At 38.8% G+C, this 18,352-nt stretch overlaps 1 protein-coding gene across 1 annotated transcript in view; it reads left to right on the forward strand.

The window, feature by feature from the left end:
• Window positions 1–6,622, forward strand: part of SLC25A15 (solute carrier family 25 (mitochondrial carrier; ornithine transporter) member 15) — a 24,382-nt gene extending 17,760 nt beyond the window's left edge. Inside the window, exons 4-6 of the mRNA XM_008588848.1 lie at window positions 1,814–1,983; window positions 3,111–3,269; window positions 4,371–6,622. Coding sequence (XP_008587070.1) covers window positions 1,814–1,983; window positions 3,111–3,269; window positions 4,371–4,495 — 454 coding nt within the window. The 3' untranslated portion in view covers window positions 4,496–6,622. The remainder of the gene's footprint in view (window positions 1–1,813; window positions 1,984–3,110; window positions 3,270–4,370) is intronic.
• Window positions 6,623–18,352: the final 11,730 nt, after the last annotated feature.

Consider the following 18,352-nt stretch of genomic DNA (forward strand, 5'->3'; position numbering starts at 1 on the left):
TACAGACCGGTTCCCGCTCACTGGCTGAGCGAGGCGCAGGAGCAACATCGAGGCTTGCGATCCCGTTGCCGGTCCCCGGTCCGGTACGGGGGCAACACTGAGGGTTGCGATCCGTTGCTGGACATGGAAAAAAGACAAAAGACAAAAAAAACCAAAAACATTCATGGAAACCCTTGTAAGCACAGCTACTCTTCAGTGATCAAGTCACTCTCCAACTCAGTCTTGAAAACAGATTCTCGTTACCCTGTAAGGGTATATATGTCATACAAAATATTTATTTGAATTGAAAAGCAATTTATTCTTATTAATCATAAAACTTGCTTATCTTGACATTGGCTGACTAAAGTTCTGGTGGAGGATACTGCTGTGCTTAACTCAAAGCCTGTGTCGGCTAGGAAAAACCAGTAGATAAACTAACCATTTTCACTTACCAGTCTCCTTCCAGTGAGAATGGGATTTGTAGTAGTGCCTTGTTTTCTCCACCTGTGAAATTCAACCAACTTGAATCTATTATTCATTGCCTAGAAGTCCAAAAGTGTAAGTCGTTAAAACTTTTCACTGAAATATAATATGCACATAATATCACGAATACACACACAAACCGTAAGTATGCAGTTCTATGAATAGTCATGAAATGAACATGCCTTTGTAACCAGTACCTAGATTAAGAAATAGAACATTAACAGGACCCAGAAAGCTGCCCTCGTGGGCCTTGGGAGTAGTTTAAGGTAATTTAAAGATAGTAGTGGTTATATTCAAGGACTTAGGCAGATGGACACCTTGCAAGAAAATAAATATTGGTTGACTTTGTATTTGAGGCATGGCAGTGTTCGCACAAGGGGACAGGACTTGGATTAGAAGGCAAGTTACTTGTGTCGAGTTGTATTCCTTTGTTACATACACTTGTAGAGTGAGGCAGTACTGCAGGAGGGGCCAAGCCAGTGGGGAATGCCTGCTGGAGCCTTCTGAAGCTCTCAGAAGGAAGATAATACTTACACGCCTATGGCCTTTATGACCTCGGGGCTTGATCCTTTGTTTCTCCAAGCCAAGTCCCCTCCTCTCTTAGAACGAAGTAAGGAAAGAGGGCTTCATTAAGTATGTGATTTCCTACCCTGTTTTCAGTAGGGATACTATACCTGCCCTGGCGAATGCCATCAAAAAGAGGAGTCGGTAGACAAAAAGAATTCTGTGTTCCGGCTGCTATAGGAGCAGGTCTCTGATCTGCTTAAAAGAAATTCTCCTGCATCCCTGCTACTCTAAGAACTAAGTTCTTGGTGCATGTTGCATCACAGCTGTTGCTCAGTTCTCAGAATTTCTTTTGTCTTGCCTTCAAGTAACATTTACTTCTTTGCTCATTCCTCTGCACTAAAAAAAAACAACATAAAACCTAGACACTTGAACAGATTTCCCAAAAACACACGAAAAAGACTGAGGAAATAGGAGTTGAGGGAGATAAGGGACTGGGCAAGTACAATACCATAATTCTAATTTTCACTTATTCACTATTAAAAAAATAGGTATTGGCTCTTTTACATCTTTGATAATGTGACTTCTAAAAATGTATGTATCCATTTTAATAAAATTTCTTTACCAAGAATAGTTTAGGTGACAAAACTTGTAAAATAGCTCTCTGTGCTTCTCTAAGATACTTCCTTCCCATAGAAGGCCTCCTTTTATTCTCCTTTTATTCCCAGTGTCTCTATTTACAAACTCAGCTGCTTCCTCACTAGTGCTTGCTCAGGTCTGTTAACTGGGGGTGAATGTCTTTCCTTCCCCACCTGCCATAACTCTGTCTCTCATTCTGTCCTCTCAGTACAGTTTGGTCTGTCGTGAAGAGTATCCTGAGAAAGGATGGCCCCTTGGGCTTCTACCATGGACTCTCAAGCACTTTACTTCGAGAAGTACCAGGCTATTTCTTCTTCTTTGGTGGCTATGAACTGAGCCGATCATTTTTTGCATCAGGGAGATCAAAAGACGAACTAGGTAAATGTGTTTGCATTGCAGTAGTTGGATATGTATGACAGTGTCCACTTCCCAAAGGTGTGCTTTCTGTGGATTCTCTTCTCTATGCACCACCGTGCTCCACCCCTCCCCTGGGGAGGGGGTCCACTTGGCCCCAAGAAGTTTCTGGATGCTGGAAAGTAACACATGGAATTGGCAATTGCTAGCACCCTTCCTCCAGGCTTGGTAATTTCTTCAGGACAGGGGCCAAAGCAATACATCCGTAAGTTCTTTACTGGGAATAACATTTCTTAATTGTTCTGAATCCATTTTAGGGAGAGAAGAAATACAGAAATTACTTTTCCATGGGGAAATCACCTATAAACTTGCAGTAAACTTAAAACTTGGTAATAAATGTTGATAATGTTTTGAGAGCAGTGAAAAGGATAGTTCTATCTAGCTTATATTGTTGAGCTGCTTGACACACTTTGTGCAATATTTGGCTTGCATAAGTAAGTGTTTTGGTTTTTGCAGCTGGCCAGGATGGGGATCCAACCCTTGACTTTGGTGTAATAACACAGCGCTGTAATCAACTGAGCTAACAGGCCAGCCCTGAGTCAGTTTTTCTTAAACATGTCCTTTCAGTGTGTTAGATTTCTTCGGGGGGTAGTCAAACTCCAGACTTAACTGCTGTGTTTAATAAAGCCATTTTGGTTTTTATAGTACAAGTAGAATGAGGGCTGGTGGATGGTAAAATATGAACATATTTAACAGTGAGAAAGTTGGTAAAAGATGCGGCCTGTGTTTCGGGTGCCTCTCACTCTTGTGGGAAGGCATTGCCCTGCTGCTGGGGGCCTGCTGGTTCCATGCAGGCCAGCTCTCTGGAGGATGGTCAGGAGGGAAAGAGCACCTCAGTGACCACCCTAAATGTAACCCTCACTAGGGCTTCTTGTCCTGGTGAGACCCAGGGGTGGGCGTGGACTACCAAACAGAAGCTTATTTCCTTAGAGCTCAGTAACAAGAGCTTTGATGGTTTCCTCAAAGAATTGTGTTTTGCAGCCTCAGCATTTTTATTTTCTCCTACCTGCGGCCATTGCTGCGTTGACCTCTGGAAATGTCACATCACCTGTTCTTAAGACAAAATACCCTTGACTATTTTTCTTCTCTAGGCCCTGCACCTTTGATGTTAAGCGGTGGAGTTGGTGGGATTTGCCTCTGGCTTGCTGTATATCCAGTGGATTGTATCAAATCCAGAATTCAAGTTCTTTCCATGTCTGGAAGACAGGCAGGCTTTATCGGAACCTTTTTAAGTGCCGTGAGAAATGAAGGTGAGTGTGCTGATTGTAGAAACAGAGCAGGTCTGGGGAGGGATGGGTCTCTTTACTGCTGGTCCTGTCGTGTCGAGGTGTGATGAGCTGTGCAATTGCTCTATTCTCCCACCTCATAGTCTTCTCTACCCTGCGTGTTAATCCACCTGCGTGGACTTCTGTTCCCAAACCCCTTCCTTCAGTTTACTTTCATTGTTTCCAAGAATGTTTAAAGATCTTGTTCTTAACCCTCTGGCCAGATAGTTGTCAGGATTCTTTGTTCTAAATAGCCTGGAAGGAAGTTTTTAAATGTGAACTTTGTCCAAGGGAACAGATGCTTTGAAGTTAGCACCACCTGCTTTTACATAATACAGGTATTATCAGAAGATGATCTCTAACAGCACCACTAAGGGATTTAAAAGAATGTGCAGTCCTAGTGCTAAGACTTCTGGAATTACAAGTGGATGGAGCAATTTCTGAAGGTCATTTGCTATCAATTTTCAGAGTTATACAGGAGGATAAAGACTTTCTAAGTAATGCTTGTATAAAGCCAACTTTATGCAACCAGTGGGTAAAGACCTGTCCTTCCAACATCTACCACACATTTTAAAACTCGATTTTAAAAAGAGAGAGCACAGTAACTTAGAAACCTTTTAATTCCTGTCCCAAGTAGAGCACAGACATCTTGTATATTACTAATAGTAACCTCCCTTTACATTTGCTTAACATTTTATAGTTTTATGAAATACTTACATCTTGTTATCCAAGGTGCTCTTGCCACTGCCCTGTGAAAAACTGCAAAGCTGCTGCCACCTCCAGCTCTGTGGTTGCCTTTGTCAGGCCATGTCAGGCCTCAGCTCTGTCCCACCCATATACCAGGAGTGAACCAGGCATGGAATTGGTATAACTGAGCATCAGTCAGCTTTGCCAGAAGACCTGGCACCTGTCCTTGTTTCCATTAGTCTATTTAGGGAAACGTGGGAATAAGTCCTTCCGTGACTTGTTGGTTTTCACTGCTGTTGTCTGGAGTTGTAAGTGTAAATGTACCTATGCTGCGCAGCCACGTGGGGCATCCCTAAGGAGGGGAGGGCCACAGTCTTTGATCACTGTTTCATCTTTTAGGAATAATGGCCTTGTATTCTGGACTGAAACCTACTATGATTCGAGCGTTCCCTGCCAACGGGGCATTATTTTTGGCCTATGAATACAGCAGGAAGTTGATGATGAGCCAGCTGGAAGCATACTGAAACATCCTGGCGGGCCTGGATGCAAGCACAGGTGTCGAGGACTCCAGTTCATCTCAGGGTTTCACGGAGTACAAGACCAACATGGAATTACTTGGATTTCTTGGGAATTTTGTTTTTGTCTTCCCTTCTTCTACCCTAAATATTAAGCTATATGGAAGGACCTCTAATTTACACCATATAATTTCTGCCCATAATTGTGCTGAAATAGAAAAGTTGCTGCTCTTGCCCTTGGTAGAATATACAGGGTGGCTGGTGGCCTAATGAACTCAATTTGAAAGGCTGAATGTAGTTCTCTCAGGGCTTTTGCATAAACCTATACGTGTACTTGCAGTTTGGATGTCATGTGTTGAGGAGCCAACACAATTTGGTTCCATCTTTAATCTCGAGTGTTAGCAGAAAAACCCACAGATGGCCATTTTCATGAAGATTGTTATAAATAATTGCTTAAGCCATTGTAGATGTAGGGTCTCTTAAAGTCTGCTTAACACGTGTACTGTATTAAGTGGTTGAAGTTTTTCAAAAGTTTTCATTTGGTGCTTGAAAAGTAAAATATTAATATAGATTTTTAAGAGAATAACCTGCACACTGGTGGGGCTTCCACATTCTTGAGTTAATGTTGCAGAGTAGGCAATCTGGATTTCTCCAAGATGCTCTACTCTTAAAATAGTGCCATTCATTTTCTAGGTGGGATCATATTCCGCACTCTGACTAGGTGATATTGCTAGATGTGGCCTAGAGGATCAGGCCTTTGGAACATAGCACGGCCTTCACCAAATTCCCTTCCTCTCTCCCAAAGAGCTTCCTCTCTGCTGAGCCTTAGATTGAGGAAGGGGCTGAGGGGATGGGCAGTACTGCTGTGCTTTGATGAATCCCCCCATGGCTGGATGTTCCACATGGAACAGCTCTTAAGTTCCATCTTTGGGTCTTGGCCTGGGTAGGAACCAGGGTGTTCTGTTGACGCCCATCTGGGGCTATCAGTCCACTTTGGACCACTTGCTGTCCTCTCTGCCTCCACCAATCAGAAGCCCTTCCAAGGAACAGAGTGCCAAAGCCAAGAGAAGTCTTTGTTTCCTGTTTTGTGATCAGGTGACAGTACTATGGCCGAAGTCCTCTCCTCTCCGATGGAGCTAGAAAGAACTCAGTGCTCATACTCCACAGTAAGTAATGTCAGGGCTGACCTATCCTGAAATTTACCCCGCATCTATAAATTCTTGCCATGGCTTTTATAGAAGCCTTCTAATTTGGTACTGGCAGTCAGTGAATTTTAATGATGACTGTATATGGGGTGTGTCTCTATAAAGCAATGGAAATAAGAAGAGCAATTTCATTAAACTGTGCTATATGTACATACATACCAACAAAAAAAGCCAACCCACAGCTCATCTGATTCCCGCAGACTTGGGGATGGGAGGCTGTTCTTTGGCCATATGGTGTAAGAGGGTCATTCTTGTCACCACTACAGTAAGCCTCATCATTCCATGCTGCTCCAAGAGCAGCAGCGTCTCTCTCATAAAGTCTTCTTAAGCAGCCTACAAAGCTGACAGCAAGCAGGCTGACAATTTTAAAGCAAGGGGGTCAGGGAAATGAGGGTGACACACGGGGAGGGAAGATGTGTTGCCGTGGACATTTGGGAAAGGGATGCTTGTCATGCCCAATGTGATCCATTCCATTTGCTTTTTAGGAGAAAACTATTTTTCTCTTTACTGTTTTCTCCATACTTAAATAGTCAGGAGCTACTGAGTGGTTCCTTATCTGAACAGGCCTGGGTTGAAGCATAATACAAAGTCGGACTGGCTTCCGCAGGAAGGGAACCACTTCAGAGTCCACGTTTCCCCAGCCCGGAGCCCAGAGCTAGGTAAAGTTAGCCTTGTTGGCAGTAGATCTTCACACAGGTCATCGATTAAAGATTTAACTAAATATCTTCAATAGAAATAGTCTGAGGCAAGTGGGAATGAAGAATGGAAACCTAAATCAGGAGAATTTTTTTATTCTATTTTAATTCATGCTTCAATATTTGGGTAAAATTTGTATCGTTTCAGATGTGTACTGCAGACAAAAATATAGTAGCTTGAAATATTATTTAAAGAAGTTTGAGTGTTCTGTCATCATTAAATTATTTACCTAATATTTGAGTCTGTGATGAGTTTTAATTGCTTTATGTCCACACTAAGAACCAACTGTCATGAGTGTTATGTATAGTAATATTTCAAGGTGGTGGTTTTATTGCAACAAGTATTGTTTTTAATCAGCAAGATTCTTGATGTAAAATAATTTCACTGTAGGTAAGCTGACAAAAACGGGTTGTTTGTACACACTGCACTTATGTATTAGTTTCTCTCTCCAACTCCCTTTGTCCATTTTTTAAAATAATTAAATTGCTTGCTATTAAGTTTGGGGTAATTCTCTTTAAGAAAACGAATATAATTCTGATATGTTATGATGTAAGTTTCTCAAGTTGTTCAAAGCAAGCAATACCCCAAGGGACCTAAGTACATTTTCTTTATGTGAGCAAAAGCAGAATAGTGTGGCAACTCATAATTGCCAGAAATTGTGATGGGTCGTGGAGGGTTGTTGGGGATGAGAAACCTCAACTGTAACTACCTTATTTCAAAAACCAAGATTCTTAAAATAAAAATTGGGGCTTTCTTCCCTCCTTATTGCCAGTATTGAAAAAGACAGGTCTTACTCATCACTGAGCCAGCTGAGTATTTCTTTTCCCCATTCACCTAAACCTGCCCATAATCTTCCCTCTGGGTTATCGCTATGTGGATTTTTTTTTTACTATATGAATTTTAAATGAAATAGTATAAACTGTTCTGCCACGTGTTCACGTTTCTGTAACACGAATTACAGGGAATAATATTAGCAATAACATGGAAGGAACTGAAAGCATGTTCTATGATCTTTTCTTCCAAGAGGAGCCAGATTAGGGGGATTAAGCCCTTTAGTTGGGTTGCTGCACTGGCAGTTGGAACCCTTTTGGGGATATTTTAAAAAAACCCTGCCACCCACCAGCTTTGTGGGGCTTTTGGCAGGCTGCTGGCCTTCCATGCCCCTGTGGCTCAGAGCTCTGCTCCTGTCTGTTCCACGTTGGCACCCACAGCCCTTCTCTAAACTGTTGTTCTATTTCCACTTTAAAAGCTACTGTGGCAACCTCCAGGCATTCTGCCCTGCTGACCTGGTAGTCCAAGTTGTTAGTGTGCTGGTTACAAAGAGGCTTAGTTGGAGTGGTCTGCCCCAAACCCTTTTTTATTTTCATGAACTGTTTTTGTGTGTGTGCTTTTTGCAGAGTGCAAGGTTTTTCAGGAATGAGTATACTGTGTTAAAACCTATTTTATTAGTTGCTACCTTTCATTTCCTGATGAATTCAACTTGGTCTGGATTGTTGAGAGCTTTGCCAATAAAAGGAAAGTCATTCAAATAGGATAATTTCAGTAATCCAAAATAGAACTCGTTTCAAGGACAGTCACAGCCTCTAAGATGTGGTGGCCATGAAGATACTTAGAATAAAGCAGTACCCAGTACCAAAGAGAAAATAATTCCCTGTGGACACAGGACTAACAAGTGTTTATAATAAAAAGGTGACCTTCCTTCACATTGTTCCCCAAGCTTAGGTGAAGCTGGTTGTGAGCAGGGGTGGTGGATTTTAAAATAATAAATCTCAATTATTCTGAGAACAATATTCCTTTTGACTTCACTTATGATACACAAAAGCAGAAGTTACTGAAGATTATCCTTCACATTATCATGATCCTCTGACCCTCACTGTATGTGTGTGTGTGTGCGTGCACGTGCATGCAATTAAAGGAAACTTGTCATATAGGCTCCCAATGTAGTGCTTGGAACAGGAGAACAATGTGTGTTGGGTGGGGGACTGCTTGTGTGAAACACTTCTCTCCTCTGGGTTGAAAACAGTCTTTGCTCTCAATCTGGTGTTTAACAGTTTGTAAATCAAGCAGAGGAAGAAAGTAGAGATTAGCTTTCTAAGAAATCTGAAATTACAAACATGAAACAAAGCAGGGAATACTTGTCCAAAAATATGTGATCATAAATATATATACTATATGATCATCTCTATAGATGCTGAAAAGGCATTTGACAAAATTCAACATTCATTCATGATAAAGACTTTCTACAAGTTAGGTACAGATGGAAAGTATCTCAACATAATTAAAGCCATATTTGATAAGCTCACTGCCAATATCATCCTCAGCAGGGAAAAGCTTTTCCCTTAAGAACAGGAGATAGACAAGGATGCCCACTCTTACCACTCCTATTCAATACAGTGTTGGAAGTACTAGCCAGAGCAATCAGAAGAGAAGGAAATAAAGGGCATACAGATTGGAAAAGATAAAGTCAAACTGTCCCTGTTTGCAGATGATATGATCCTATATATCAAATAGCCTAAAGCCTCTACAAAAGAACTCTAAGTGTTAATAAATGATTTCAGCAAAGTTGCAGGATATAAAATCAACACAAAAATCAGTAGCATTTCTATACCACAACAGTGAACATGCAGAAAAAAATCAAGAAAGCTAGCCCATTTACAATAGCAACCAAACAAATAAAATAATTAGGAATAAAGTTAACCAAGGATGTGAAAAATCTCTACAATGAGAACTACAAACACTGTTGAGAGAAATTAAAGAGGACACAAGGAGATGGAAAGATATCCCATGCTTTTGGTTTGGAAGAATTAACATTGTGAAAATATCCATACTACCCAAAGTGATATATAAATTCAATGCAATCCCCATCAAAATTCCAATGACATTTTTCTCAGAAATGGAAAAAACTATCCCAACATTTATATAGAATAACAAAAGACCATGAATAGCCAAAGCAATTCTGAGCCAAAAAAAATAAAGCTGGAGGCATAACACTACCTGACTTTAAACTATACTACAAAGCTATAATAACCAAAACAGCATGGTACTGGCATAAAAACAGACACACTGATCAATGGAATAGAATAGAGAATCCAACTGGATATCAATATGCAGGAGAATGAAACTAGACCCATACCTCTCACCATATACTAAAATCAACTCAAAATGGATTAAAGAATTAAATATACACCCTGAAACAATAAAACTCCTTAAAGAAAACAGGAGAAACACTTCAGGAAGTAGGACTAGGCACAGACTTCATGAATATGACCTCAAAAGCACAGGCAACCAAGGGAAAAATAAACATGGGATTATATCAAAGTAAAAAGCTTCTGCACAGCAAAAGAAACAATTAACAGAGTTAAAAGAAAACCAACAGAGTGGGAGAAAATATTTGCAAAATATATATCTGACAAAGTATTAATATCCAGAATATACAAAGAACTGAAACAACTTTACAACAAAACACAAGTAACCCAATTAAAAAATGGGTAAAAGAGCTAAATAGGCATTTCTCAAAGGAAGATATATGAATGGCCAACGGATATATGAAAAAATGCTCAACATCACTCAGCATTCGGGAAATGCAAATCAAAACCACACTGAGATACCATCTCACCCCAGTTAGGATGGCTAATATCCAAAAGACTGTGAATGATAAATGCTGGCGAGGTTGTGGAGAAAAAGGAACTCTCATCAATTATGAGTGGGACTGCAAAATGGTGCAACCTCTATGGAAAATGGTATGGAGGTTCCTCAAACAATTGCAGACAGATCTACTATATGACCCAGCTATCCCACTGCTGGGAATATACCCAGAGCAGTGGAAATCATCAAGTTGAAGGTATACCTGTTCAAGTCGAAGGTATATCTGTTCCCTAATGTTCATCGCAGCACTATTTACAGTAGCTAAGAGTTGGAACCAGCCAAATGTCCATCATCAGATGAGTGGATACAGAAAATGTGGTATATCTACACAATGGAATACTACTCTGCTAGTATTTCGGAAATGGCTATACACACACGTTACTATAAGATTCAGAAATACTACTCCTCAGCATTGACCAAAGATAAACAAAGCTTATGTCCATACAAACACTTGTATGCAACGTTCACAGCTGCATTATTCATTATAGGCCCAAAGAGGAAACAATCCAAATGTCCATCAAGGGGTGAATATATAAGAAAATATGATATATTCATTTAATGGAATACAACTCAGCACTAAAAATAAACAGACTACTGATATTAACATGGATAATTCTCCAATGCATTATGCTAAGTAAAAAAAGCTACTTTTAATTAACTACATACTGTTTTATTCCATTAAATGACATTCTCAAAAAGGTAAAACTACAAGTACAGAAAATAGATCAGTGATGCTGCCAGCAGCTGGTAGTGTGAAAAGGGATGTAAGAAATTTTGAGGGTATGACAGAATTGTTCTGTATCATGATTATGGTCATGATTACATGAATGTATCCATTAGTCAAAACTCACAGAACTGCCACACAATGAAGAAAATTCATTACATATAAATTATACCTTAATTTTTTTAAAGTTTGCTGTAATCACACCTTAATATGTGAAAAGTGAGCTGTAATCAAAAGGCTACTAAAAAGATGGAATAAAATAGATCCTGGAAACAGACACAGTATGTAAGGATATACAACATAATACAAGGATTTAAAAATCATAAAAGAAGATGCAAATTTTTTTCAATACCTAGTTCATTCATTCAACTATATTTATTGAGTGCCAATTGTGTGCCATGGTACTGTTTTAGGCACTGGAGATATAGCAGCAAACAAAACAGACAATATTTTCCTCCTTCACAATGCTTGCATTTTTGTGAAGACAAACCGTAAATATAATAAATAAACAGTATATTGTTATAAGGTAGCAAGTGCTATAGAGATTACTAAAACAAGGTAAGGACAGTGAAGGGGTGTTATTGTGATGTTGAGAAAACTATGTAGTCATTTGGGAGAAAAAGTAGAATCCTACATTCATACCTTAAGAAAAATCTGAATATTCTGCAACTCAGACACAAACAATTTAAAGAATGTATCATTTCATCACAATGAACACAGGGTAAAATGCTTTCAAATAGGAAGTGCTTTAGGTGAGATTACTCAGAAACAAATCAAAATTAACAAAATCTCAATGAGTACAAAGAGTTCTTTAATCAGCAAAACGTTCATTTTTGTTATCAATCCTATTTGCTCATAGACAAAATCTACAAAACTGGGAATCAGAAGATATCCAGGAATAATGAGTAAGGACCACTACTGAATAATAAGTAGCAGTCTGCATTCCTCCATTAAGAAAGAAATTTTGTGGGCATCCAGCACTTCTCCCAATAACTGAAGATCTTGCCCATATCCACAGCAACCCAACAGAGTGTCAATAACCTCCGCAAGGAACCACTAAGTGCTCCAGTGCCTAGACCACAGAGGCACTCGCATGCAACTCTGACATTGAATACTGCCAAAGTAAAAACATGGAGACTACATTAGGAGGGAGTCTCTCTCCTCAAAAGCCACTCTAGAGTAAACAGAAGAAGAAACTTCTCCACTAAATGACCAGACATCAATGTAGGGTTACTAGAAATGAGGAAGAAAAAAAAACCCAAGAAAATATGATACTACCAAAGGAATATAATAATTCTCAAATACAAGACCCCATACAGTACAAAACTATTGAAATGACTGAAAATGAATTCCAAGCAACAATCTTAAGGACACTCAGTGAGATACAAGAAGACTCAGACAACACAACAAAATGAGAAAAACTATCTAAGATAAGGAGGAGAAGATTTACAAAGAGATAGGTACCATGTAAAAGAATGTGGCAGAACTCCTAAAACTGAAGGATTCATTCAATGAATTAAAAAACAGAATTGAGAGCTTAAGCAGCAGGCTAAAGCAAGCAGAAGAAAGAATTTCTTATGTTGAAGACAGTCTTTTCTAAATAAGCCAGGTGGATAAAAAAAGAAAAGAAAAAAGAATTTAAGAAAACAGAGAAAATATACAAGACCCATCAGACAACCTTAAGCACACAAACATCTGAATCATGGGTATTCTGGAAGAAGAGGAGAAAGGAATAGGCACCAAAATCCTATTCCAAAGATCCCCAAATGGATTCAATCCAAAAAGGTCCTCTCCGGGGCTGGCCCGGTGGCGCACTGCTACAGTGCGCTGCTTGGGAGCGTGGTGGCACTCCTGCCGAGGGTTCGGATCCCACATAAAGACCGGTTCCCGCTCACTGGCTGAGCGAGGTGTGGGCGTAGCACCGAGGGTTGCGATCCTGTTGCCAGTCCCGGTCCGGTACGGGCGCGACACTGAGGGTTGCGATCCGTTGCCGGACACGAAAAAAGACAAAAAGGAAAAAAAAAAAAAAGGTCCTCTCCAAGACACATTACAGTCAAACCGGCAAAAGTCAAAGACAAAGATAGAATCCTAAAAACAGCAAGAAAAAAGTATTAGGTCACCTATAGGGGAGTTCCCATCAGACTAACAGCAGATTTCTCAGCAGCAACCCTACAGTCCAGAAGACAAAGGGATGTGCCAGTAAGCATACTATATCCAGCAAGGCTGTCCTTCAGAAATGAAGAATAGTGTATTTCCCAGACAAACAAAAATTGTAGGTGTTCACTACCACACAGCCAGCCCTACAGCAAATCCTCAAGGAAGTCCTGAATCTAGAACCCCCAAAATGAAAATCAACACTAAGAATACATGAGAAAGAACAAAACCAACTGGTAGAGCAGATATGCAAACAAGAAAGAGAAAGAAACTATATCTCACTACCTCAAAAAACAAATGAACACTAAAGACAAATAATAAAAAGGAAAGAAAGGAACAAAAGATATTTAAAAGAACCTACAAAAATCAATAAAGTGCCAAAGTAAGACAATACCTTTCAATAAAAACCCTAAATGTAAATGGATTGAATTTCCCACTCAAAAGATATAGACTGGATGATTGTATTAAAAAGCCAGACCCAATTTTATGCCACCTATAAGAAACTTAGCTCACCTGTAAAGACTCACACAGACTGATAGTGAAGGGATGGAAAAACATATATCATCCAAATGGGAACCAAAAACAGACATAGCTATTCTTTTTTTTTTTTTCCTTTTTTGTCTTTTTTCGTGTCCGGCAACGGATCGCAACCCTCAGTGTCACACCCGTACCGGACCGGGACCGGCAACGGGATCGCAACCCTCAGTGTTGCGGCTGCACCTCGCTCAGCCAGTGAGCGGGAACCGGTCTGTATGTGGGATCCAAACCCTCGGCAGGAGGTGCCGCCATGCTCCCAAGCGGCGCACTGTAGCAGTGCGCCACCGGGCCGGCCCACATAGCTATTCTTATATTGGATAAAACAGACTTTAAACCAAAAACCATGAAAAGAGACAAAGAATGCCATTATAAAATGATACAGGGATCTATCCAGAAAGAAGACCTAACAATCAAAAATTTATATGCACCCAACAATGGAGCACTCAGATATATAAAGCAAACACTACTTAATATAAAAAGAGAGATAGACTTCAATACAATAATAGTAGGAGACCTCAACATCCCTCCCTCAACACTGGACAGATCATCTAGGCAATTCAACAGAGAAACACAGGATTTAGCTACACTTTACACCAACTGGATTTGGCAGACATCTACAGAACATTTCATCCAACAACTACAGGATATAATTTCTTCTCTTCAGCACATGGAACATTCTCTAAGATAGACCACAATATGTCACAAATAAGGCTCGACAAATTTTTGAAAAACTGAAATCATTTCAAGTATCTTCATAGACCACAACAGATTAAACTAAAAATCTATAACAAATGAAACAACAGAAACTATAAAAACACATGGTGATTAAACAACATGCTCCTGAACAACCTATAGGTCAAAGAAGAAATTAAACAGGAAATCAAAAAGGTCTTGAAACTAATGAAAATAAAGATGCATTATACCAAAATCTGTGGGACACTGAAAAAACAATATGAAGAGGGAAGTTTATTTCAATAAATGCTTATTCAAAAGAATAGAAAGACTTCAAATAAACAACCTAACGTTACACCTCAAAAGACTACAAAAACAAGAACAATCCAACCCCAAAATTAATAGACAGAAATAAAGATCAGAACAGAACTAAATGAAAAAGAGACCCAAAAAATGATACAAAGGATCAATGAAACGAAGAGTTGATTTTTAAGAAGATAAACAAAATAGAAAACTCATTGGGTAGACTAATTTAAAAAAACCAAAATACAGAGAAGACTTAAATAACAAAGATCAGAAATTAAAAAGAAGACATTACAACTGATACCACATAAATACAAAGAATCACTAGAGACTATTATAAACAACCACACCCAATAAATTTGAAAACCTAGAGGAAATGGACACATTTGTGGATGCATACAAACTACCAAGACTGAACCAAGGAGACATAGAAAACCTGAACAGACCAATAACAAGCAATGAGATTGGAGCAATAATCAGCAGCCTCCCAACAAAGTCCAGAACCAGATGACTTTACTCCTGAATTCTACCAAGGCTTTAAAGAGGAAGTAATACCAATTCTCTTCAAACTATTCCAAACAATTTAAACAAAGGCCCTCTCCCAAACTCATTCTATGCGGCCAGCATCACCCTGATACCAAAACCAGACAAAGATACAACAACAAAAAAACTACAGGACTATACCCTTGAGGAACACAGACACAAAAATCCTCAACAAAATGTTTGCAAACAGAATATGACAGTGCATCAACAATATTACACATCATGATCAAGTGTGATTCATCCCAAGAATGCCAGGATTCTTGCAGCATATGCAAGTCAATAAATGTGATGCATCAAATCAACAAAATCAAAGACCAAAAAACCATATGATTACCTCAATAGACACAGAAAAAGCATTTCACAAAATTCAACATCCCTTCATTATAAAGACTCTTACCAAATTAGGTATAGAAGGAAAATATCTCAACACAATAAAACCTATGTACAACCCACCAACAGCATCATCCTGAATGGGGAAAAGCTGAAAGCCTTCCCTTTAAAGACAGGAACAAGAGAAGTATGCCCACTTTCACCATCTTATTTAACATAGTACTGGAAGCAGTAGCCAGAGCAATTAAGCAAGAGAAAGAAATAAAAAGCATCCAAATTGGAAAACAAAAAGTCAAATTGTCTCTGTTTGCAGATGACATGATCCTATATGTAGAAAAACATAAAGAGAAGCAGCAGAGCATGCCCAGCATCCTAAGGCAGGAGCCTAAGGAAGTCCCCTCCATCTGGAAGCAGGAAAGCAGTAGAGCAAACCTGGGGTCCTAAGGCAGGAGCTGAGGGTAGCCCCCTCCACTCAGAATCTGGCAAGCAGCAGAGCATGCCCAGAGTCCTATGGCAGGAGCTGAAAGCAGTATCCCCTGCCCAGAAGAAGGGAAGGAACACACCTAAACCACCACTTTCATGTGGGGGACCACTACAGCCACTGCCACTACCACAGTGATACAAAAGTGGCTCAACACCACAGTAGTATCCACAGCTGCTGTGCAGGTGTCCCACCAGACACCTGACTGCATTGACAAAAGGAGAATCACCAACAGAGATGAGGAAAAGAAGAGGATGTTTCTTTCCTCAAAGCCCACTCCAGAGTAACAAAAGAAGCAACTGTTCTACCAGATGACCACACATTAACATAGAGATACTAGAAATATAAAAATCCAAGAAAATATGACACCACCAAAAGACTACAGTAATTCTCAACTATCAGACCCCATACTGCAGGAAACCCTTGGAATGAGTGAAAAGAAATTCCAAGCAACAATTATAAGGAAACTCAATGAGATATAAGAAGACTCAATTAGACAACAAAATGAAATGAGAAAAAAAATGCAGCATATGAAGGACGAGATTTACAAAGAGATTAATACCTTAAAAAAGAATGCAACAGAACTCATGGAACTGAAAGATTCACTCAATGAAATAAAAAACACAACTGATAGCTTAAGCAGCAGGCTAGAACAAGCAGAAGGAAGAATTTATGATCTTGAAGATGGTCTTTTTGAAAACAAAAGCTGACCAAAAAAAGGCAAAAAGGATTTTAAAAAATGAAGAAAATCTAAGAGAACTAGCAGACAGCCTTAAGCACACAAACATTTGAATCACTGGTGCTCCAGAAGGGGAGAAGAAAGGAATAGGCATGGAAAAACCTATTCAATGAAATAATAAAGGAAAAATTCCCAGATATATGGAGAGACATGGACCTTCAGATTAAGGAGGCTCAAAGATCCCCAAACAGATTCAATCAAAAAAGATCCTCTCCAAGACACATTATACTCAAACTGGCAAAGCTCAAAGACAAAGAGAGAATCTTCAAAAGAGAAAGAGAAAAGCAGCAAATCATCTATAAGGGAGTCCCTATCAGAGTAACAGTGGACTTCCCAACAGAAACTCTACAGGCCAGTAGAAAATGGGATGATATATTCAAATTACTAAAAGAAAAAAACTGCCAGCCAAGAATACTATAGCTAGCAAGGCTATCCTTTAGAAATGAAGGAGAAATACTGTATTTTCCAGACAAACAAAAACTGCAGGAGTTCACAACTACACAACCAGCCCTGCAAGAAATCCTCAAGGGAGTCTTGCATCAGGTATCCAAAAAACAATAATCACTCATCATACTAGCTATAGTTCTGTTCAAACTCTCTGTTTTTTCAAAGTTCAGTCTTGGTAGCTGGCATGTTTCTAGGAATTTATTCATTTTATCTAGACAATATAATTCATTGACCTACAATTATTCATAGTATTCTCTTATAACCCTTTTGATTTCTGTAGGTTTCGTTGTAATTACTGCTATTTCATTTGTGATTTTAGTTATTTGAGTCTTCTCTCTTTTTTCTTGGTCCATCTAGGTAACGTTTTGTCAATTTATGTGGATCTCATCAACGTATCATCTTTTGGTGTCATTGATTGTCTCTATTATTTTTTTCTATTTACTATTTCTTTTATCTATGCTCTAATTTTTATTATTTACATCCTTTGCTAGGTCTGGGCTTAGTTTGCTCTTCATTTTCTCATTTCTTAAGGTGCAAAGGTGATTGCTGATTTGAGACCTTTCTTTTTTATTAATGTGTACATTTACACTAAAATTTCCCTTTTAACAAAAAAATAATTAAATAAATCAAAATTTCTGAAAGGTAGATAAAAGATGCACTTTCAGGTGCTTCATTTAACTGAGGTAAACTGAATCCTGAACTGGGAATGCTATATCATTGTCTTTTACATAAGTCTTATACTGATGTTTCTAAATCATTGCTTTAATTTAGCTAATCAATGAGTTTTTAATATTCATATCTAAAATCAGAATTTCAGTTACATAGATATGGGTTGCATTTTTAGCTGCCTCATATAAGTGAATTGAATTAATTCTGAACTAAAAAATAAAGCCAAACTTTGAAAAATAAACATCTGTATTTGGAAATGTAAGCATAAATAACACTTAACATTTATGAAATAAAACAGAGAGAAAGAAAAACCTAAACACACTACCAAAAAATCCTTAGACCTGATAAATGAATTCAATAAAGTTGCAGGACACAAAATTAACACACAAAAATCAGTAGCATTTTTATACTTCAATAATGAACTAGCTGAAAAAAGAAATCAAGAAAGCAAGTCCATTTACAATAGTCATCAAAAAAATAAAACACCCAGGAATAAATTTAAAGAAGGAGGTGAAAGACCTCTATGATGAAAACTACAAATCACTTCTGAAAGAAATTAAAGAAAACACAATAAGATGGAAGGACATTCCATGCTCATGGATTGGAACAGTTAATGTTGTGAAAATGTCAAAAGCAATCTACAGAGCCAATGCAATCCCCATCAAATTACCAATGACATTATGCATAGAAATACAAAAGACGATCCTAGCATTCATATGGA

Source organism: Galeopterus variegatus, unplaced genomic scaffold (assembly GCF_000696425.1).
Source record: "Galeopterus variegatus unplaced genomic scaffold, G_variegatus-3.0.2 Scaffold5070, whole genome shotgun sequence".
NCBI classification, from domain to species: domain Eukaryota; kingdom Metazoa; phylum Chordata; class Mammalia; order Dermoptera; family Cynocephalidae; genus Galeopterus; species Galeopterus variegatus.